Source organism: Pangasianodon hypophthalmus, chromosome 1 (assembly GCF_027358585.1).
Source record: "Pangasianodon hypophthalmus isolate fPanHyp1 chromosome 1, fPanHyp1.pri, whole genome shotgun sequence".
Classification (NCBI taxonomy): Eukaryota; Metazoa; Chordata; class Actinopteri; order Siluriformes; family Pangasiidae; genus Pangasianodon; species Pangasianodon hypophthalmus.
The window spans coordinates 16,152,077-16,176,066 of NC_069710.1; the positions used below are offsets into that span (position 1 = coordinate 16,152,077).

Below are 23,990 nucleotides of genomic sequence, written 5' to 3' on the forward strand. Positions count from 1 at the left end.
GTAGTTCATTTAGATAGGTCATTGTACTAGTTATCTGATATTGAAGTCTTCTGTATCATGTTCATGATACAGTGGATGATACAATATGGTATTTACAAAGAAATTGGGCAAATTTAAAACTTTCTAAACCTAATATACAAGTGTCCAGGATTACATTGGTATACTCTTAGAAATAACAATAATAATAAAAAAAAGGTCTTGTGCACTAAAGGGTTATTGAATTATCCCTCTGAGAGAACTCTGAACTGCTAACCATTTCTAAGAGTGTAGCTGTCCCAGATTACTACATGTAGGCTGGGAAAAATGTTCTGGCACAAAAAAAAAAACAAAAACAAACAAACAGAAAAAACAACTACATGCTTGATCATGTCTCCTGTGTGTCTGATGTTTTTCCTTCTAACAGCCTATGATTAAACAGCATCCTGGGAATTTCAGAAAGGTCTAATATGTGGTCTAGAAGATTATATTAATGTCTGCAATGACTGACTTAGATAAACATGGAAGAAATGTTCAGGTTATCTAGGATCACCCTAAATATACATTTAAGAATTTAGCAGGGGAAGCGCTACAACTACATTACCCAGTGTGCACCGCGAGCAGGAGTAAGGAAAACAGGAAGCGAGCGCCAACAGGGAAGTAATGTCAAATGGATCAGAGGGGCGTCATGTCTCTTAATGCTGGATGGAAGTGTCCATTGCTAAGCCGCTTGATGAAATGGATCACCTAATGGATTTGGGTGTTTAAATGTCGTTAAAGAGAGGCGCAGAAGCTTAATTCCAAGCGCTCCATCAAGGAATTCTCTGCTCGTATGATGGAAAGGGCGATGGAGCAGTTAAACGTACAGCTGAACCGGCTGACGCGCTCTTTACGCCGCGCCAGGACAGTGGAGCTCCCTGAAGGTACGGCTGGATCATCTCCCTTCACTTCTGTCAGATCTCAGTGCTGAGATTTCAGTTTACACACCAGTGGGAAGGTCTACACACTGTACCTTAATGCTTAGATAAGGATACACAGGAATGTGGCCTAAGCTCTGTGTGTGGGTGTGTGTGTGTGTGTGTGTGTGTGTGTGAGAGATCATGACATGATGACACACACATACACACACACAGACCCACCAACCAGGAAGTCACAGCCCAGTTTGCCTTTGAGAAACAGATGTTCCTGGCTGCTTCCCAAGCATGCAACTGGACGTCAAAATAATGTCACCAATGGTGGAGCATTGCTTTACCATATTTAGTGTGGTAACATGGGGTTAGGGTATAACCTTTTATACTGGGTGGTTGCTTTATGATACACTCAACCACTGTATTAAAGTACGCTTACTTTTCATCTACATACTTATTGGACATTTTAGCAGATGGACTAGCCATGTAGATGCACTTTGTAGGTAAATAATTACTGCTGGCATGTCATCTGTTGCTGTGCAGGGTTTATCAACCACTTCTGCTCTGTCTGTCAGCAGAAAGGATCTGTCCGTCTGTCCATCCATCCATCCATCCATCCTATTCTCCTTTGTTTTTCACTGTTCCTTCCATACCATCCTTTCTCTGTCCATCCGTCTGCCCATCTGAACTTCCTTCCTTACGTTCATACTTCTGTACTTCTTTTCTTCCTTCCATATTTACTTCTATACTTCTGTAACCACTTTATCCTGATCGTAGTCATGATGGAACACTGGGTGTGAAGTGAAGTGGGAATACACCCTGAATGGGACACCAGTCCATTGCAGGGTGCCATGCACACACATTCACACCTAGGGTCAATTTATTATAGTCAGTCCACCTACCGGCATGTTTTTGCAATGTGGGTGGAAGCACAACAGTGTTAACAATGCATGTTAGTGTGTGTGGTGCTAGTATGAGTCTATCAGGGACTATCATGTTTGTGTCACTATTAAATTCATACTATCACCACACACACTAACACAGATATGTTAGTGTGTGTGGTGCTAGTATGAGTCTATCAGGGACGCTAACATGTCTGTGTTAGTGTGTGTGGCGCTAGTATGAGTCTATCAGGGACGCTAACATGTCTGTGTTAGTGTGTGTGGTGCTAGTATGAGTCTATCAGGGACGCTAACATGTCTGTGTTAGTGTGTGTGGTGCTAATATGAGTCTATCAGGGACACTATGTCTGTGTTAGTGTGTGTGGAGCTAGTATTAGTCTATCAGGGACGCTAACATGTCTGTGTTACTGTGTGTGGTGCTAGTATGAGTCTATCAGGGACACTATGTCTGTGTTAGTGTGTGTGGAGCTAGTATGAGTCTATCAGGGACGCTAACATGTCTGTGTTACTGTGTGTGGTGCTAGTATGAGTCTATCAGGGACACTATGTCTGTGTTAGTGTGTGTGGAGCTAGTATGAGTATCAGGGACGCTAACATGTCTGTGTTAGTGTGTGTGGTGCTAGTATGAGTCTATCAGGGACACTATGTCTGTGTTAGTGTGTGTAGTGCTAGTATGAGTCTATCAGGGACACTATGTCTGTGTTAGTGTGTGTGGAGCTAGTATGAGTCTATCAGGGACGCTAACATGTCTGTGTTAGTGTGTGTGGTGCTAGTATGAGTCTATTAGGGATGCTAACATGTCTGTGTTATTGTGTGTTGTGCTAGTATGAGTCTATCAGGGACGCTAACATGTCTGTGTTAGTGTGTGTGGTGCTAGTATGAGTCTATCAGGGACAATATGTCTGTGTTAGTGTGTGTGGTGCTAGTATGAGTCTATCAGGGACACTATGTCTGTGTTAGTGTGTGTGATGCTAGTATGAGTCTATCAGGGACACTATGTCTGTGTTAGTGTGTGTGGAGCTAGTATGAGTCTATCAGGGATGCTAACATGTCTGTGTTAGTGTGTGTGGTGCTAGTATGAGTCTATCAGGGACGCTAACATGTCTGTGTTAGTGTGTGTGGTGCTAGTATGAGTCTATCAGGGACGCTAACATGTCTGTGTTAGTGTGTGTGGTGCTAGTATGAGTCTATCAGGGACGCTAACATTTCTGTGTTAGAGTGTGTGTTGCTAATATGAGTCTATCAGGGACACTATGTCTGTGTTAGTGTGTGTGATGCTAGTATGAGTCTATCAGGGACACTATGTCTGTGTTAGTGTGTGTAGTGCTAGTATGAGTCTATCAGGGACGCTAACATGTCTGTGTTAGTGTGTGTGGTGCTAGTATGAGTCTGTCAGGGACACTAGCAATGCTGGGACGTTTAACTTACTAGCCAACATTATTAGGAAGTTATTGTTAATGCAACTTGTGGGTACAGTTAAACACTATAGCTCTTCATAATGGACTACAGGACCACTGGACTAGATATTTTTGTTTGGTGGACTGTTTTTGACTCACTGAGGTATTTGAAATAAATCTCAGTAAAGCTGCTGCACCTGCTACACATATGCACTGGAGTGGAGGATAAATTGTGCAGAGAGACATAAGGGTTACAGTCAATAATTGTATACACAAGTGCAGCTATAAGCCTAGGATGTAGGTAGGTATATCTAATAAAGTGGCCACTGAGGGTACCTCGCTTGTGAATATATCCTGTCTACTGGGATTCCTTTAGTCCACAGATAAGCCTGCATTTACAAGCCATGTTTGGCTCTTCATACTATGTTAATGCTTTGTAGAGTGAAAGGAAACGAAACCCTGTCATTGTTCTGGGATAATTTGACTAACCCACATTAAGTCATTGTTCTCACATTCTGTACAGACAATGAGACAGCTGTCTACACACTCATGCCTATGGTGATGGCTGATCAACACAGGTACAGGACCAAAACAAAAAAGTAAATATATCGTAATATGATGAATATGCTGGTGCTGAAAATGTTTTTTTTTCCCCACACTTGTAGATCAGTCTCAGAATTGCTCTTGAACTCCAAGTTTGATGTCAACTATGCATTTGGACGAGTGAAGAGAAGCCTCCTTCATATAGCGGCCAAGTATGTTGATGTCTGAATGTCTCATTGGCAGTGTTTTACTCTTTAGCACAAATGTTCAATTCACAGATCTTGCTTCTAGTTTAGTGCATCACAGCGTCCTTCATTTGTTCAGTGTATTGACTATGTTAAAACCACATGGCTGTTTGCTAAATTCACAAAGAAATAGCTGAACATTTGAATCAGCTAGCTTTGCTGTGCTGCACATCTGATTTCACAGCAGGTCTTTTCTCCCCATATCTTCTCAGCTGTGGGTCAGTGGAATGTTTGGTCCTCTTACTGAAGCGAGGAGCAAACCCAAACTACCAGGACATCTCTGGATGTACCCCACTCCATCTGGCAGCAAGAAATGGGTAGAGTATTTCTTTTGAAACTGATACACTACTGCCATCTCCTGGCCACAATACATTCCTTATGCCAGCCCCGCTGCACTGCACGGTTTCAGGATTTCCCTGATCCAGCTCATGGAGACATGATTATCCGCTAATGAGCTGGATTAGCTATGTAGGAAGCAGTGAAAAACTGAAAATCATGAATACAGTGGATTATTTCTCTCAGTCTGGGATCCCTCACTTAATATAACAAATGCTGGAGTTAGTGCATACTTAGAGGAAAAAAAGCTTCTCTGGCTTCACCAAACATTTGCCTTCATTCCTGTATTGTTTGTAGATATAATGTAAATTATATGCATACCTACTTTAACAGGCAGAAGAAGTGCATGGGTAGGCTGTTGGAGTACAATGCAGATGTCAACATCTGCAACAATGAAGGCCTAACTGCTGTAAGTATATGTTGATTATGATGATAATTATTTACACTGCTGTTATTCGCTGTTGAACATTGTTGATTTATCTGTGTTGTGCTGTGTTATGGATTCATCTTCTCTGTTTCGTACACTACCTCCCTCTTTCTGTCTACAGATTCACTGGCTGGCGGTTAACGGGAGGACGGAGCTGCTTCATGACTTGGTGCAGCATGTATCCAATGTGGACGTGGAGGATGCCATGGGTCAGACGGCCCTACATGTGGCCTGCCAGAACGGACACAAGACTGTAAGGCAATATTTAATTAATTAAATGTGTGAGATTGTAGTGACCCTGGTGAGGGTATTTAAGTTTTTTTGTCATTAGTTATAGAATACATGAGAATTCTTATTATACAACTTGTTTTACAAAACTAGAACAGAAACATTATCATTAAACTCTGATGATGTTTTTGTTGAAAGATCTTATCCTGACTGTCAGTATTTAGGCCGATATTGGCATGAAACGCTGGACTGATATTGAATCGGAATTGACATTTTCCTGTCTTGGTGTTTAATGCTGTGAACGCTAGGGATGAGAAAATAACTATTTCTTTGATATCCTTTTCTTTTGAATGAAGCCACGTCAGTTCACAAAATATTATAATTGGGCTACAATATATACTTGTGCATATTTATTTAAATAAAAAAACGTATGGGGTGGCATGGTAGCTGAGCGGCTAGTATTGCCACCTCACCTTGCTTGATCCTGACCTCGACTGTTTTCCCACTTCACACTCAGTGTTCTGTCAGGTTTCATTTTAATAATTTTTAAGTAAGAGGAGAAGAAAATAACTTGTGTTAAAGGGCTTTGAGGACATCCAGAGTTTTTTCACCCTCAAATTTATAATTTGTGATTATGACTAAACCCTTTTTGGGGAATTAGTCTGAGTGTTCAGGTGGGTCAAATGTAAAAGTGCAGCAGTTTTTCGGTCTTTCTTTTAGGCATCAGTGTGGAGCTGATATCCTGATTGGAAAATCTGAAGCTGATCTCTAATCATATATTTGGTGTACTACAGTGTCAGTAGTGTGTTTCACAATTCTGCAAAGAATAGTCTACTATTTATGGATGCACCGATCCCATTTATTTTTAAATTTTTTTTAAATATGATACACATACCTGAGTGCTGGGTATTGACTGGTACCAGATACTAATGGGACCCTGATCCATTTGCATGTACGATTCTGTTTCCAAGTAGTATGTGAAACATGAGGCATGATGACAGCATGCCTTAAGACATGTTCACTTGCAAAATCTTTTCTCGGTCGACATAATACATGTTTACGGCATAAAATCCATTCAGAAGTGTCAACACCAATCCAGCATTTCAGACCAATATCATCCCAATGCTGTTACTCTGCTACTTCCTCTTTACTATTAATAACCATGGAATAATGTATGTAAGTATGACACTCTATGTACAGTTTGATATTAGCCTAAAAAATCAAGGTACTATATAATCATGTCATCTGAAAATATAATGCTTAGTTTGTTATTTGAGACAAAGCTTTTCTTAATATGAATCACATGGCGAGTGATATTACTTCATAAAATATAAGAGGCTTTCAGGTTCTAGTATACAGAGCCATAAACACTTGTGTATAGGGTGAAGGGGGTGGGGCATATAGGGTTGGGAAAGTTTGCAGCTTATTTAGTTATAGAATTTGGATGATGGTAAAAATCTACTTATACTTCTGTCCTTACTTGCAGAACCTCCACATCAACCACCATCACATCGTGCATTTTATTATTCTGTACAAAATGTTCTTCTGGCTGTGTTGTAATATATGCACCATAATTAGATATTACTCATAGGAGATTGTCTGTTGATTGTGGTGATGAGCACTGCTGATATTGTTTGTTTATGCTGTGTTATTCAGACAGTGCTTTGCCTTCTGGACAGTGGAGCAGACATCAATAGGCCCAACGTCTCTGGAGCGACCCCTCTCTACTTCGCTTGCAGGTCACTAGGATAATTATCTCCCTCACGGTTAATACCAGTAAAACAGCTGCTGTGGTACAAGATTTGAAATGACATGCCTCCAGTTTGAAGGTCTGGAGTCCAGAATCTGAGCACCTATCTGACTTTTAGTATCCTTTTTACTAACTACTGCTGCCTCTCCCAAATGTGTGTTTAAGGTAGAGAATTAAGAATAACAAGGAAAACTATCAGTTTCTGTCTTGGGCTAGACTAATGAGACTGCCATTTGATAAGAATACAATGACTGAGGAGCTGTTCAATTTACTTTTTTCTCTTTTGTATCATGCTTGATACACTTGGATGAGTGGGTTGCCTAGCAACAATGCTCCTCTATTCTCACATTTCAATTACAAATGGCAGTCAATGGTTGTCTACTTGGACTTGCTTATACATGCAAGCGAGGCAAGCGAGGCAAGAGAAGCACCTTTTCTAATAAATAATTCAGACACATTATTAAGTAACTGTCTATTGATGAAGCTCTGAACGCTTTATTGTCTGCTTTGTGTTTAATATCACATACTGTCAATCAAGACATGTTTGTGTTGAACTTACCAGCTGTGTTGTGTTGGGTGATGGCAACTGGGACATTAACACTCTACAGAAATCCATGTGCTACACTGTCAAGTACATTCTGTATCTTGCTACATAGTGCAAGATTTGAGACATGGTCTTTGTTAGTGTTGAACAAAGTGTATGTCATGAAGTAATGTGTCAATATTGAATACAGGTGACAGGCATGAGATTGCAATGTGCCGATAAGCAAATGTAGCCAACATCACTCCAAAAGGCTTTGTTGCATGTAGGGTCGGTGGTCTTCCCATGTTTCCATTGCCTGATTGCAGCTGATTGACTGAGTGATGCATCAGTAAAGCAAAGCTGATGAGCCCCTTGTGCCTTTAGTGCTAAGCAATACCATCTGTCACAGGGTCTACAGGCAAATACGTCTGGCCACAGGGGTGACACCCAGTGATTTACTAATTTGGTCAGGCATCTACACAGTTATATATTAAGTCAAGTGATTATTATCTGAAGCATGTTGATCCACCTGGAAACACTCTAATGACTAATCTTGAAAATATGCAAAGGCAAGTGCCATCTGCTTTATGAGACTGACAGCATTGGTAGTACTGACATATGGGGAGATTTAAGAAAAGGGAAAAGCAATCAGGTGTAATTAAACAACAGTATCCTCTAGTGTCCACTCGTTTCACTTCAGGTGAGATTATGACCTTGTTGGTTTTACTGTGGTGGTACTTTGGTGATGTGCAGATGATATAATAGTCTGTACACAGATTCTTGTATAAGACATGTGCTCACTCTGTCAATCTTACAGCCATGGCCAGAGGGACACAGCCCAAATCCTGCTCCTCAGGGGTGCCAAGTACTTGCCAGACAAGAATGGAGTCACCCCACTTGACCTTTGTGTGCAGGTAAGTAGTGTATAGAGCACAGATGCTGGTCATCTCTGGTACTGGAGGGCCTGGGACTGGCTCATTGTTGTAAATGTTGATGTGTAGTTTATATTCAGGTACAGATATTCTTATTAATTCTCACACATTCTTCCTTCATTGTTCAGGGTGGTTATGGTGAAACATGCGAGATTCTCATACAGCATCATGGAAGGCTGTTTCAGACACTCATTCAGATGACACAGAATGATGACATAAAAGAGAACATGGTGAGATGTTCCCCTTGTCAACATACTATCTATATATATATATATATATATATATATATATATATATATATATATATATATATATAGATACAGTGCCTTGCAAAAGTATTCATACCCACTGAACTTTTCCACATTTTGTCACATTACAACCACAAACAAAAATGTATTTTATTGGGATTTTATGTGATAGACCAACACAAAGTGGCACATAATTGTGAAGTGGAAGGAAAATGATGAATGGTGTCCAAAATTTTTTACAAATAAATATCTGAAAAGTGTGGCGTGCATTTGTATTCAGCCCCCCTGAGTCAATACTTTGCAGAACCATCTTTCGCTGCAATTACAGCTGCAAGTCTTTTGGGGTATGTCTCTACCAGCTTTGCACATCTAGAGAGTGAAATTTTTGCCCATTCATCTTTGCAAAATAGCTCAAGCTCAGTCAGATTGGATGGAGAGCGTCTGTGAACAGCAATTTTCAAGTCTCACCACAGATTCTTGATTGGATTTAGGTCTGGACTTTGGCTGGGCCATTCTAACACATGAATATGCTTTGATCTAAACCATTCCATTGTAGCTCTGGCTGTATGTTTAGGGTCGTTGTCCTGCTGGAAGGTGAACCTCCGCCCCAGTCTCAAGTCTTTTGCAGACTCTAACAGGTTTTCATCTAAGATTGCCCTGTATTTGGCTCCACCCATCTTCCTATCAACTCTGACCAGCTTCCCTGCTGAAGAAAAGCATCCCCACAACACCATGCTGCCACCACCATGTTTCACGGTGGGGATGGTGTGTTTAGGGTGATGTGCAGTGTTAGGTTTCCGCCACACATAGCGTTTTGCATTTAGGCCAAAAAGTTCAATTTTGGTCTCATCTGACCAGAGCACCTTCTTCCACATGCTTGCTGTATTTGCTTATAGCTTTCTTTCAACAATGGCTTTCTTCTTGCCACTCTTCCATAAAGGCCAGATTTGTGGAGTGCACGACTAATAGTTGTCCTGTGGACAGATTCTCCCACCTGAGCTGTGGATCTCTGCAGCTCCTCCAGAGTTACCATCTTGGCTGCTTCTCTGATTAATGCTCTCCTTGCCCGGCCTGTTAGTTTAGGTGGACGGCCATGTCTTGGTAGGTTTGCAGTTGTGCTATACTCTTTCCATTTTCGGATGATGGATTGTACAGTGCTCCGTGAGCTGTTCAAGGCTTGGGATATTGTTTTATAACCTAACCCTGCTTTAAACTTCTCCACAACTTTATCCCTGACCTGTCTGGTGTGTTCCTTGGTCTTCATGATGCTGTTTGGCAGTCGGTTCCTGTGGATTTAGGTTAGGGGTATAAGAGTAAAGGGGACTGAATACAAATGCACGCCACACTTTTCAGATATTTATTTGTAAAAAATTTTGGACACCATTTATCATTTTCCTTCCACTTCACAATTATGTGCCACTTTGTGTTGGTCTATCACATAAAAGTTTCTTTTTTTTTTTTTGTGGTTGTAACATGACAAAATGTGGAAAGGTTCAGTGGGTATGAATACTTTTGCAAGACACTGTATGTATGTGTGTGTGTGTGTATATATATATATATATATATATATATATATATATATATATATATATATATATATATATATATATATATATATATACACAAAATGTAGTAAGTTTGTATTTGCTTCCATATATGACTTCAGCTCCGGCAGGTTCTTGAGCATGTATCTCAGCAGAATGACTCCAATTATCAGAGAATCCTTACCAGCCTGGCTGAGGTGGCCACCACCAATGGACACAAGCTGCTCAGGTAGGCTTCATCTCCACTGTGGAGGTCCTTTACTATGCTCTCAACCACAAAATCTCATCCAATACAGCATTCTGCTCCTGCACAATCCGTTTCTTTTTTCCTTCTTAGTTTGTCTAGTAATTATGAGGCCCAGATGAAGAGTCTGCTCAGAATAGTGCGGATCTTCTGCCATGTATTCCGCCTGGGTCCATCCTCTCCTAACACTGGCATTGACATGGGATACAATGGGAACAAAACCCCACGCAGTCAGGTCTTCAAGGTCAGTGTGTGCTGCGTTCAGCTGAGCCTCCATTATCTTTTCTACAGTGAATTCAATCCATTGAAAGAGGTGCACTGGAGTGATTCATCCTGAAGAGGGTGCTCGCTGCTTAAATTTGCGTAGATGATTTCATGTTCCTAATCCGATGTGTCTCATTTACCCACTATTATGTTTGCTAAAATATAACGTAGCTAATGTCATACTAAATATAAGCCACAGTTGGGAATATTTTGCACATAGGCTGTTTGGAGGTCTTTAGATTGGTGATTAGATGACGTTACATTTTTATCACTTTCTCATGGTAGATGAGGCACCATCTTTAATATGACACATTAAGATTTTTAACATCTGAATTTACCTGTGTAGTTCATGCCTCTGAACTTGCCATATTTTTTGGCAGAGGTGTTAGAAACTGGGGTTTTAAGTGGTGTAACTGCTTTTAAGCCTGAAAAAATCGGGGGATAGAAATGCAGACTAAAGAGGCAGATTGCTTTTTCTGCTATCTAATGTAACACAATGTGACATAAAACAACTTAAAAATTAACAAATAAAAAGACTAATAGGATGTATGGATAAGAAGATGCCAAGCATTAAAATCCACTATGAAATCCACTAGTACATTGCCAATATAATGTTGCATGAATGGTTCCAGTAATAATTTTCATGTTAATCATTTTAGTTTAATTTAGCAATATTGCTTCCACCTTCATTATTTGGCAGCTTATAAAATAGCACTTGATCCACTTATTTTGGATTTTATTTTTCATAGGTTAATTGTGCGCACAACTTGAATGCAGCCACGAGATACTAAATATAGGTCATGAAAGCATAATGTGTGTACAACATGTAGGCAATTTTATCATACTTTTAAAATTCACTATCTTAAGTTATCTAATAATATAATAATGTCAATGTTTTGGTTAATGTGATGTGCACTTCAGTGAAGAAGTGGGACCGAATGTTTATTGTTTTTTGTACTCTGCACAAATACTGCTTTTTACAGTTGTGATGTTGTGATTGTCAGACATTCCTTTTTTTTTTTAATCAATTTCTCATGACATATGAGGCACCATCTTTTATACAGCCCTCTCTGAAAGTAATGGAATGGCAAGGCCAATTTATTTATATTTTTTTTCTATACACTGTCATTTGGGTCTGAGATCAAAAGATGGAAATGAGATGATCGATCAGAATTTCAGCTTAGAACATGACACCTTTTGTTTCAATCCACCCATTTTTCAAGTGATCAGAATCAATATTGGAACATGCAACTGACAGTCAGAAAAGATGGAAATTCAATCAAAGCCATTGCACAAGCACTGGGCATAGCCAATACAACAATTTGGAAGGTCGTGAAAAAGAACATAACCACTGGTGTACTAATAACCAGAGATAAAACAGGTCATCCAAGGAAAACAACAGCATTATGAAAGCTGTGAAGAAAAAAACAAAAGCAAAGGTCAGTGACATGAACAAACTCCACAGGGCAGGGTTGAAGGTATCACAATCTACTGTTCAAACAAGGCTTTTAGAGAAGAAATATAGAGGCCAAACCACATCAGCAGTGAGAATCAGAAGTCCAGATTGGAATTTGCAAAGAAATACAGAGATACATAAAAATTCTGGAACGAAAATTAACCTCTACCAAAGTGGTGGAAAGGCCAAAGTGTAGAGAAAGAAAGGATCTGCTCATAACCCAAAACATAAAAGCTCATTGGTCAAGCATGGTGGAGGTAGTGTCATGGCTTGGGCTTGCATGGCTGCTTCTGGAAAAGACTCACTAATCCTTATTGATGATGTAAATCATGATAGTAGCAGAATGAATTCAGAAGTCTAGAGAAACATTCTGTCTGCCAATTTACAGAGAAATGCTTCCAACTTCATCATGCAGCAAGACAATGACCAAAAACACACTGCCATCACAAACAAAGGACTTCATCAGGGGGGAAAAAAGTGGAGGTTTTTAGATTGGCCAAGTCAGTCACCAGACCTTAACCCAAATGAGCATACATTTCACCTCCTGAAGAGGAGACTGAAGGGAGAAATCCCCCAAAACTAACAACGATTGAAAGAAGCTGTGGTACAAGCCTGAAAAAGCATCACAAAAGAAGAATGCAACAGGTTGGTGATGTCAGGGGGTCGCTGGCTTGATGCAGTTTTTGCAAGCAAGGGATATGCAACCAAATATTAAGTGTTATTTACTTTGATTTACATTAAGACTATCTGTTCCTATACTTTTGCTCACCTAAAAATTGGGTGGTATGGCACCAAAAGTGCCACGTTCTAAGTTGTTTAACATATCTAGATGTAAATATCAGGAAATTACAGCTGAAATTCTGCTTTATCATCTCATATTCATCTTTTGATCTCAAACCCAAATGTCTTCAGTGTATAGCAACAACAACAGAGTGGGACTTTCAGATTGGACTGTGTATTAAGATGGACATTATTCATTCAGCAGCTGAATTTCAGCTACATGATTGATTTGTATGTAAAGCAGTGCAGCTCTGAACAGTGTAAGCAGTGTAACTCAATCAGTTGTACATCTCTAATTTTTTAGATGTATAAGTAATGCGTGAGAAAGTTTTCCATTTTTTGATGTGTGCGTGCTTGTTCTCAGCCTCTGGAGCTGCTGTGGCACTCTCTGGACGAATGGCTGGTGCTCATCTCCACAGAGTTGGATAGAAAATGTGGAGACACCGCCTCTTCTTCTCCAGGAAGTGACATTGCTTCGCTCCTCCTGAAGCAGCGGGAGGCTGGTCCTTCCATTGCTGCCGACACCCCTGACCTTCTGCCCCCTTCGCTGGATCCTGAGGTGGTGATGAAGACACCCAAGGCTTACGTAGATGGTCAGGATGTGATCTCCATGACTGCCAACCGGCTGAGTGCAGTAATCCAGGCCTTCTATATGTGCTGCTCATGCCAGATGCCACAGGGGTAAGAACGACCTCTTACCTTTTACAAATGAATTCTTGAGATTTACCTAATGAAATTGACTAAGTTTTAAAGCTACCATAGTGTAACTTCTCTGATATAGGAAAATGTATACAACCAAGAAGACAATGCGTATAACACATTTTTATTTGTTGCCAAATGTCACTAGACAGTTGTATATAATTTTTCTCCCCTTAATACCTGTTCATTGTTTAAACTAAAAAGAAACTTAATTACTCACGATGTTTTGAACCAACTGTGGCATAATTAATTGTGCATTAGTGGATGTCACGGTGTTGCCTTCTGCCATATGCTAATCATGAAAGGCAGCAATTAATACATTGTATTAATAGGATAAATAGCTTATCTGCATATTAAAGTTATTGTTTACCCAGCTTCATTTTTATCACCTGGTAGTTTTTGTATCTATTATATCAGAGTAAGCGCTTTAGATATTGTGCAAGGCATTACAGCACCGAAGATTCCAAAAGGTATCAAAATGTCTCTCAAACCATAAATGATATCTATATGCAGATGATCAAGATAATGATGATAATAAATAATGAAATATTCACTGTTGTTTATTAAAACAATGAAATGCCTTTCATGCCATGAAGTTGCATATTATGATTATATATGAGTCAGGGTTCTGCTGTAGGTGGGTCTGACCTTTGCAAATTGGACTAATAGCTTTTATTTTTGCTTAAACAATGGTAATGGACATTTTGAACCCATTTAGAAACCTTCTTTTATTCATGCCCTTAAATAATCCTTATAATAATTGGAGATAATTTGCCATACTCGAAATAAACTTTATTTTTAATTGAAGAAAGCAGTTCACATGCTCAAAACTAAGAATGTAAAGGTCCTTGAAATGTTGAACTGTGGTTAGAGTGTCTTCAGCGTTGGTGGATGTTATAGGAAGAAGCCTAATGCTGTTATTCTCTCCACGAGAAGCTTCACCATGTAGCAATGGTTGTATGCCGGTAACTTTGAAACCACTGTTCTGCTAAAAGACTTGTTCTGCACATGTTAAAAATATTTTGTTAGAATAAAACTATACATCATCACCATAAGGTGAAAATCTAAATATTACTAATTTGTTATTTATTTGATATAGTAATATTTGCTCATTTTCAAGGGTGCAAATAATTCTGGAAAGTGCTTATCCCAGCAGTTCTGGTAAAACACGCTGCAGTAACTTTATATGTATAATTGATGTAAAGTGAATGATAGCATTAATTATATATGGTCTACTAATGTAATTATGACATTTTAAAATAAAGCTTTAAATAGTTGTATAGTCACAGTTGTCCAGTAATCATAATCCTAAACATTTAATATAATCACAATTACTGTTTATGTCACAATTCTGTGGCTTTAACACTAGTCTAAACACTAGACACACTGCAAGGTGGAAAGCCAATGCAGAATATCAAAACACAATAACAGAGTGGTTTGGAAGAAAGATGCAAATAGTAATATTAAATCTTCCTCACCTGATTTTTCTCTTCAGCAATATAATTATTTTAATCAGCGCTCAGCTTTGTATAAGTCGCTGAAATAAACAAGAAAAGAATGCTGTCTCACACTTCTGTTACCGCTGAAGCTTTCTAGCTGCATGTAATTAGGAAATTAAATAGGTTTTTAATTACCGCAGAATTGACGATCTCTTGGCAGGTTCTAGTGAGATGTCTCTTGTCTTTTTGTATATTTTGGACTGCCCTTGTCATTAGAGACTGGAGTGATGATTTTGGAAATCACCCTTTAAATAATTCAGCTATATTGTGTTTGCTAACGGCTCAGTGGCTGTAATGAGTTTGCAAACTGTGTAATTAAAGTCCTTATACAAGTTGCTTTTCTTAGCACTTTGTTACTGCAGCTTTTTTCTCTCAGATATTATCTATCCATCTCTCTTTTCTTGGCTAGCATGACGTCTCCTCGTTTCATCGAGTTCGTTTGCAAGCACGATGAAGTACTTAAGTGTTTTGTAACTAGGTAAGTCAGGACTGACTCTCTCTAACTATGTGTTCTTGTCCATGACAAATTTTTAACCTTCCTTATAATATTTGCCCATTTTTTTCCCCACAGGAACCCAAAGATCATCTTTAATCACTTCCATTTCCTGCTGGAATGTCCAGAGCTCATGTCTCGCTTCATGCACATAATCAAAGGCCAGGTATGTGGTCTGATTCACATGTTAAAGCAGCACTTCCAGTGTAGCCCCTCATCTGATTTCACAGAAGTGACCTTTTGTGCTGCAGAACTCTTGGGACTTGTGTTGATAGACTTTCAAACACCTGTCTCACTCAGCTAGGATCATTTAACTGTGTTATTATGCTGTGGATAACACTTGTCTTAAGGTCCGTTATATGGTTTCATAAATTTTAACTGCTGCTTTACTATGTCGTGTTCACGAAGTTTTTGGTATTCATATTTGAGCTACTGCATGCTCAGCCTCGTTACCTCCAGATTATGGTCCACTGGGGAATGCGCTGCCATTTTAATTACAGATTTTAACTTGCCGAATCCGATTTCATCTCTTGATTTTCCTCTTCGCATGCTCCAGGTGCCCCTGGAGGAAAGAGTTCCTTTCAATCTTATTAATTTGTACGTCTTGCAGTCTTCCCCCTCCTTGCATCATGAATAAAGTCATTTAAATATTATGCAAATGGGTTGCAGTCTCTCCTCTCTGTGTAGCTGAAGTGTTCCTTTTCCCCATTATCCCCACTTTACTAAGGCAAGGTCTGTAGTTTATAGTGTAACGAATGGGTGATTAATAGGCCAGACGACTGCTCTTTGGGCAAAGTATAAGACCCGAGTGTCTAATCAATATGACGAAGTTTAAATTATCCTTTTGCTCCACAGCCATTTAAGGACAGGTGTGAGTGGTTTTATGAGCATCTCCTGGCTGGACAGCCCGACTCGGATATGGTCCATCGGCCTGTCAACGAGAATGACATTTTACTGATTCACAGAGGTACTAGAATTCCCGTCCTGAATGTTAGAAAGCTCCTACCTTTATTTACACTCTCATTGTCTAGATATAGATCATGAACATGGCACTTTGTCTTCCTTTCTTAGAGTCCATATTCCGCAGCAGCTGCGAGGTCGTGTCCAAGTTCACCAATGAGAAGCTCAAGCAGGGCATTGCTGTACGCTTTCATGGTGAAGAGGGAATGGTCAGTTTGAAATTATCTCTTCTGTGTCATCAGCAAGCAGCTTGCTCATGTTCTCAGCTATTTTCAGCTGCGCTGGGCTTCGGTACACAATACAGTGCTCTCTAATCTGGACTTGCTGTGCAAGAAGTGCTGCGGTCTCGGGAAACAGATCTTATATGCTGGTGATGTTGGCAGATGGTACTCACATTGTCTCTCTCTGTCTCAGGGTCAGGGGGTGGTGAGAGAGTGGTTTGACATTCTCTCTAATGAGATCATCAATCCAGACTATGCACTGTTCACCCAATCGGCAGATGGTAAGCAATATTCTAACTGTAACTCTGCAATGTGCTGACTATTAATATGCGCCTTTGTTGAGATTTTCTTTGGGTTCTTCAGTTTCTTCCTTGTGTGAGTGTGTATGTGTGTGTTCCTTTTTCTGTGTGTTTGATGTATCTCTTATATATCATGCTATATGAGTGTATTTTTGGAGTGTATGTCGGTATGGGGCAGTGACTTTGACTCACTTTGTCACTGTACCTCTATGTAGAGTAGCTAATTATTGGATATTGATTGCACATGAGTGTTAAAGATTAGCGGCTTAGTCTATAATCATTGGAAAAAAACACTGCTGTGTAAGTACAATCCGTTATTTGCTTGACCTGTATGTGTCTTTTACAGGAACTACATTTCAGCCCAACAGTAACTCCTCTGTCAACCCAGACCATCTGAACTACTTCCGGTTTGCAGGTCAAATCCTCGGCCTGGCCCTGTACCATCGCCAGCTGGTGAATATATACTTCACCCGCTCCTTCTATAAGCACATACTGGGTAATGCACAGACAGGCACATTGACACATTAATATGCGCAAAATATACATGTAAAGTACAAGGGTGTTCACATATTCACGCAAAGAATGACGTGTGTGTGTGTTTATCTGTCCAGGTATCCCAGTGAATTATCAGGATGTGTCTTCCATTGATCCAGAATATGCCAAGAACCTGCAATGGATTCTGGACAATGATATCAGTGACCTGGGCCTAGAGCTCACCTTTTCTGTGGAGACAGATGTGTTTGGAGCCATGGAAGAAGTTCCACTCAAACCAGGAGGAAGTGGTATTCAGGTCACCCAAGACAACAAGGTGAGGACATAAATGCAGGTAGAAACAAGGATTACTGTTCACACATTGTGATCCCACAGTTTGACTTTTATTATTTAATAATGTGAGTTGATAGTGGTATAAGGATTTATCTCTCTCTCTCTCTCTCTCTCTCTCTCTGTCTCTCAGGCTGAATATGTGCAGCTTGTAACAGAGTTGAGGATGACTCGAGCCATTCAGCCTCAAATCAATGCTTTCCTGCAGGGCTTCCACACCTTCATTCCTCCCTCCCTCATTCAGCTCTTTGATGAGTATGAACTGGTGAGTAGCTTCCCAATTCTTCTAATGGTCCTCATTTTGCTTCTTCTGGCTGATCTTTGTGTGATATATTTCTACATAATTTAAATGTTCTTCTTCTACTCTTTTCCTTTCTTATAATACTTTCTCTCTCTCTCTCTCCCTCTCTCTCACACACACACACACACACACACACATCATTCTCAATAGATCAGTTCAATTTAATTTTATTTAATTTTAACAAAATTTTACAGAGGCCTAGGCATGAAATCCCCTGTGGGCAGAAGACAGCAGTTACAGAGAAAATCTCTAACATGACTGTGGAAGGGGATTCAGCCCTCAGAAGTAGGAATCAATTCTTCTCTGGCTGAACCTACACGGAGAATCAAATATTGTGATATTAGGAAACTCATGCTGGAAGCAACTGTTTATATTACAGTCAGTCAGTATAGATTAAATTAGAGTGAATGAAAAGTAGAGTCTGGAAGAATACAGTTTAAATATTATGAGATGTGTACTGTAGAGTACTCCTTATAATCTGTTTTTAGGCGCAGTAGGTTTTTAGAGACATTATATTGATGCAACCCTTGTCATTGTTGCATCTCTAAATCTCATTGGCCTGTCCCCCAGGGCACATAGAGGAAAATTAAAGATGTGCATTAGTTATGAATGTGCAAAAGCAGGAAATGACACAGACAAACATGACAGCAGAGAACTAATTAAGAATGAGGTATATGAACAATAGAGCAGGCAAACAGGAAAACAGGACAGACCTGGACCCTCCAGAACTGGGGCTTGATGGGTAAATAGCTAAATAAGCAGGACTGTGGGTAATATGACAGTAAGGATGGATGGGGCAGCTGAAAGACAAGAAAAAGGGATTTTTTTTTTTCAACTTATAGCACATTAGAAAACTGTGGCCAGTGAGCAGAGTTGATATTATGCATCTTGAGTTATGGGATATGAACTCTCAACCTTCCACAATCACATGTTCTTTAAAAATGAGCTACCAATGCTCCTTAGAAGAAAGTGTTTTATTTAAACATTGACCAAGAATTGTAAATGTGTGTCCCGCATGACCTGCAAGTATTCAACCACTCAATCAGGCTCACTATGATCATACACTAAAAACAAAAATTTAAATATGATTTTGCAGGCTTCCCTAGAAATCTGCGCACCTCTCAATCTTGATGTCAGTGAATGGAAAATGGTGAGGGTGACAGCATCATTATTTCAGGTCAACAGGACTCTCTAAGCCCAAGGTCAACCATCCACCATACGGCTTTAATATAGAGATGGAAACCAAGTGGAGGGAAAGAGATGGATTTAACGATTGAGACTCTTGTATGTATATACATATGAGAGTGGCGTATATTAACTAGGAAAGGTCTTCCATAATGGACGATGCAAAAGCTCTTTATCTGCCCTGTTTTATCTCTGTGCTAGGCACTTCTAAAAAGCTTACACCTTTTGATTAAATCCTGAGTGCAGGATTAAGATAGTAGTCTGATAAGAAGGATCAGTTAGCCAGTAAAATATAAATGACTAAATGGGATTATTCTGTGAACACTTTCCTGAAGGAACTTACAGGTGCTTGGTTTCTAGACATAATAATAATAATAATAATAATAATAATAATAATAATAATAATAATAGTAATAATCCTTAAAAAGTAACTCATGGGGCATACAAATATTCCTCAGAGAGGATGGGGACTGTTGGGGGAAGGGGAGGTCTTTGCCACTCCTCACTTCAATTGCAGTATTTTTCACAGGAAGCAGAGAGGCCTAAAATTTAAAAACGACCTCTTTAAGTTTAGACGAGGCTAAACATCCAGCCTGTGGTGCCTTAAAGAGGAAGTAGTACAGCCTTAAAGATAGAAGAGCATAAACGGATTTCTGTTTCATGCACAGAAGGAGTGCAGCTGGAATAATGTTAGTCTCTTAAAGTATAACACAAATGATTTATCAGGAAAAATAAGAGTAGCTGTCACTCTTTTGTATTTCTTTCTTTGTTTCTTTTTTCCCTGCCTAGGGGCCTCAGGCTTCACACTGACGTTCCTTCCTCTTACTCCATGTCCTTCCTCTGTTTCTGTCTCGGCACACAGGTGGCCTCTCTCTCACTCACTATCTCTCTCTCTCTCTCTCTCTCTCTCTCACACACACACACACACACACACACACACACACCCCATTCTCCCACAGATTGATGCTCTCTCAGGGAAATTACTGTGCCGAGGGCCTCCAGCATGCATATATTTGTAAGCCCATGTGTCGTTCCCACAGCCACGACTAGCCCACTGACAATCCTCAGAGGGACTATTTAATGAGGGCCCATGTTTCAAAGTGCTTTTTTGTCTCACACTCTGTCCTTATTATCTGCCTCTCACTTGTGTAATCGGAACATTGAGCAAACCCGCAATATTCTTCACATGGAGTGTGTGTTCAGTGATTAAAGGCACTTTTCACAGCTCTTCTCCGAGCCATACTTCGCGCACACGTCCTTTTATAAAGGGGTTCATGGGAAATGTCGAACGCTGTGGGAGTGCTACCTTAGCCGTGCTATAAGTCAGCCTGAGCTGGATGAGTTATTGATTAGCTCTGTTGTTATGGGGTTCAAACACACGTAGCTCTGTGCTGTATTTCTAGTCTTAAATGGGTGTGTGTATGTGTGTGTGCAGGAGCTGCTGCTGTCTGGCATGCCAGAGATTGATGTGATGGACTGGAAGAGAAACACAGAGTATACAAGTGGCTATGACCTGGAGGAGCCAGTCATCCAGGTTTGCAGCTGCCACAACATGAACAACATGATCACTCTCTTGAATGAAAAGACTATCTCAAATCTCTTAGCACAATCTTTACCGATTTTTCTTTCTTTTTTTTTTCTGAAAACACTTTTGGGTTCTCAGTGTGCTTCTTTTTTTTTAAGATTAGGTTTTAAACCTATCTTATATTGATTAGATATATGAGGGATAAGCTTTCATAGAGGAAATTGTCCCAAAACTAGCTTGTTTATTCTCTATTGTCTTATTAAACTACTATCTCAAGGTTTGTATCTTTTGTACCTCTAGGTAGAGGACCTATAGACATTTTGTCATTTAAACTTCAGAAAAGACCACTGTTGTACCTCTGTGGGTGTTTGTTTTAAACAGGTCACAGGAATATCACTAGGCAGAAGTTAAATCTTTGCGTGTGTTTTCTTGCTTTGCAGTGGTTCTGGGAAGTAGTGGAGGGGCTCACTCAGGAGGAGAGGGTTCTTCTCCTACAGTTTGTCACTGGGAGGTAAGATTTCTGTTCAAGCCTATTATTTATTTGATTACATTAATTAATGTTATTCATACTGATCGACTAATGCACAGCACTCATTTCTCTTTCTTGTTCATCTCATTTTTCTACCTCTTTCTCTTCTTCTCTTTCCAGTTCCCGTGTTCCACATGGTGGTTTTGCTTTTCTTATGGGTGGCAGTGGCTTGCAGAAGTTCACTATCGCTGCTGTGCCCTACACATCCAACTTATTGCCTACCTCTAGTACCTGGTGAGTATTACAGTGCTTTTGCAGTTGGTTTCCTTTCTTGCCCATGTGAGCAGATGGGTGAAGCTAGGGAATGTCAAATATAATTGTCATAGAATTGTCCTGGATAGAATGATTTTTCTGACAGACTGTATGGCACAGCCGTCTTCAGTCATAGCGCAATAAAACTCTTCCAAAGTTGTTTCAGTCGTGTTTATTTATTCATTCATTCATCCACAGTTACTGATATTAAGCTCAAGTTTACATTCCTTTACATGATCCACATAAAATCCATCTTCAAATCCCCAGTGACTTTCTATTCACTGTTTTCTCACTATATAGGGTATAACATAAACACACTGTATAAACAACTATAGAAAATGCACAATTTCTTGTGTGTTTGTTGTATTTTAATGTGAGATGATTGATAGGTTCAGGCACATTTTAATATGGAATGGGATTCGTCTGTTTAAAGGAAAATTCTTTTATGAATTTGAGTAGTGTTTTATTAAACACTCCCATCACTAATCCCTAACCCATAACCTCCAGAGACCTCTTCCTACTTACATGGATAGGGTTATGGAATGAGGAACTGATACACACATACTTGACCAGGTTACAGATAGTCCTGGGTTCTGATCTGTCACCATGCCATGCCTTGGCTGCGTTTTGGTATAGTGAGGCACCAGAGGGCAGTGTGGCTCTTTTGAAAGATTCATAGTGGTGCCACGTGAACATCAGTGATTGAAGCAGAAGCTCCACAGCATGATAAAAAATGTCAGAGACATAATCACACATACTGGAAGAAAAGGCAGAAAGACATGGAACAAAAAAAGAAGCATGACACCCTGAGCTTAAAAAGGCATGTTCTGTGTAAGGGCGGGAGTTAAGCATATGCAGCTGTATGACTTGTTCTGTTGCAATCCATGAGGGAATAATTCTGACCCGTCTGTCTATCTCTCTCCTCCAGTATCAACATGCTGAAACTCCCAGAATACCCCAGCAAGGACGTCCTGCGTGACCGGCTGCTGGTTGCACTGCATTGTGGAAGCTATGGTTACACTATGGCGTGATGCTTACCCTGCTGTTTTTGGCTGGGATGCTTGCTATATAGACACACATACTTACGCAAGGGTTTGTGTACTTCACTTCAGGGTTATCCTCTGCACTCATTCCTTTGGTACTCGGAAGCCTTTGCTTGATTTCATGGTGTTACTTCAAATACTCAAATCTAAAGACAAGGGAAACATGAGTGAGGGATATATAACAATATGTAATGCTGAAAATGTGGTATGTCGGTTTGCCAGTCTGTACAGCCAGTGTTGTGTGTCAAAGGTTATTGATATATATAGTGGATGAGAGCACTCCCATCAAGATAGAAATGTTCCATCATTGTGATCCGTCAGAATAACTTTGTATACATTTACAGTCACCAGGGGACAAATGGACGCAAACCATGCCAGCAAAATGCCCCCACAGCAAAATAGCCAAGATATTTTCCTTCAATTTGTCGTTCCTCTGTAAATGCTAACCATGTAAGCCATGTCTGTATATATCTGTGTGCTCATGTATTAGGATAGAGAAGGAAAAGGGAACTACAAAATATTACTGGAAACAAAAAGAGATTGTCTGATTGTATTACAGCACTGAGCAAGGACCTTCATACTTCTGTAATGTCTGCTCCATTGTAGTTTTGTAATGCTGGTTTGTTTATCATAGTCATAGTTAAAAGTCTTTTAATATGTCATTTTTTTTCAATAACTGTGTGATATTGAGAATGCAAATTGGATCAATGGTGCCAAAAAATTTGCTAGAATATGTAAGTTTAAAGATAAAGACAAAAAAATATAAAAGATAGAATGTTTGTGTATGCTAGCTACAAGTGTTTCAGGAAAAGGGATGCCACTTTATTTTATGAATGCGATGATTATGTCCAGAGAAGGAATAGATAGAATATTGTGAACATATGTTTGTATTTCTTAAATTATCACTTTGATTTGGTTGTATACTTTTTCTTTTTCATTTGTAAATCGACTGCATATTGTATACACAAACCTGAAGGACCTTTTGCAAAAATCATTGAAATATTGAAGTATATATTTTACTATATTCAGAGTTTTATTTAATTGTGTGTGAGTGTGTGTGTGTGTTCTCAAGATAAACATGGGTGTAATGGGACCTACAGAAATTGCTCTTGCACTGCTGTCAGCCGCACACGGAGCTGGTGTCTGGTGTCCTTTAGCATATTTATGTACTGTATTCATCAGTCATCACTGAGCTACATTATTGCTGCTGTTATTGGTGTCCTATTTTCTGTTGTTCTTTTTTAGGTCAGACTCATGATATTGAGAATTATAGCGAATTCTTTTCCCAAAGCAAGCATAAGAATGATATGAATGATTTAAGGAATAACTACATTTCATGCTTAGATAAGGAGTTTAAAAAAGATGACCAATTTATCAGCAATTTATAGTTAGTTTCTTTTTAGGAACAGATCAGTGCACGTGAAGTTAACAAACTCTTCTGCTGTAACCCTTCAGACAC

The 23,990-nt window shown here is 39.6% G+C and overlaps 1 protein-coding gene across 1 annotated transcript; it reads left to right on the forward strand.

The window, feature by feature from the left end:
- Positions 1-616: 616 nt before the first annotated feature.
- Positions 617-23,555, forward strand: hace1 (HECT domain and ankyrin repeat containing E3 ubiquitin protein ligase 1). Its single transcript, XM_026926808.3, has 24 exons — positions 617-899; positions 3,707-3,761; positions 3,849-3,938; positions 4,184-4,288; positions 4,641-4,716; positions 4,856-4,987; positions 6,619-6,701; positions 8,053-8,149; positions 8,296-8,397; positions 10,082-10,188; positions 10,297-10,447; positions 13,068-13,384; positions 15,311-15,379; positions 15,473-15,560; positions 16,250-16,361; positions 16,466-16,563; positions 16,769-16,856; positions 17,221-17,370; positions 17,486-17,682; positions 17,830-17,961; positions 20,618-20,716; positions 21,148-21,218; positions 21,357-21,470; positions 22,417-23,555. Exons 1-24 carry the CDS (start codon positions 809-811, stop codon positions 22,517-22,519), a joined length of 2,727 nt encoding a protein of 908 aa, XP_026782609.3. The 5' UTR covers positions 617-808; the 3' UTR covers positions 22,520-23,555.
- The last annotated feature ends 435 nt before the right edge of the window (positions 23,556-23,990 follow it).

What these genes read in the sequence shown, in the direction of transcription:
- hace1 (XM_026926808.3), top strand. Translation starts at nt 809, where the DNA reads ATGATGGAAAGGGCGATGGAGCAGTTAAACGTACAGCTGAACCGGCTG. An exon ending in TGCACATAATCAAAGGCCAG is followed by an intron (nt 15,561 to 16,249) that starts GTATGTGGTCTG and finishes TTTGCTCCACAG; the next exon opens with CCATTTAAGGACAGGTGTGA. An exon ending in CTTCTATAAGCACATACTGG is followed by an intron (nt 17,371 to 17,485) that starts GTAATGCACAGA and finishes TTATCTGTCCAG; the next exon opens with GTATCCCAGTGAATTATCAG.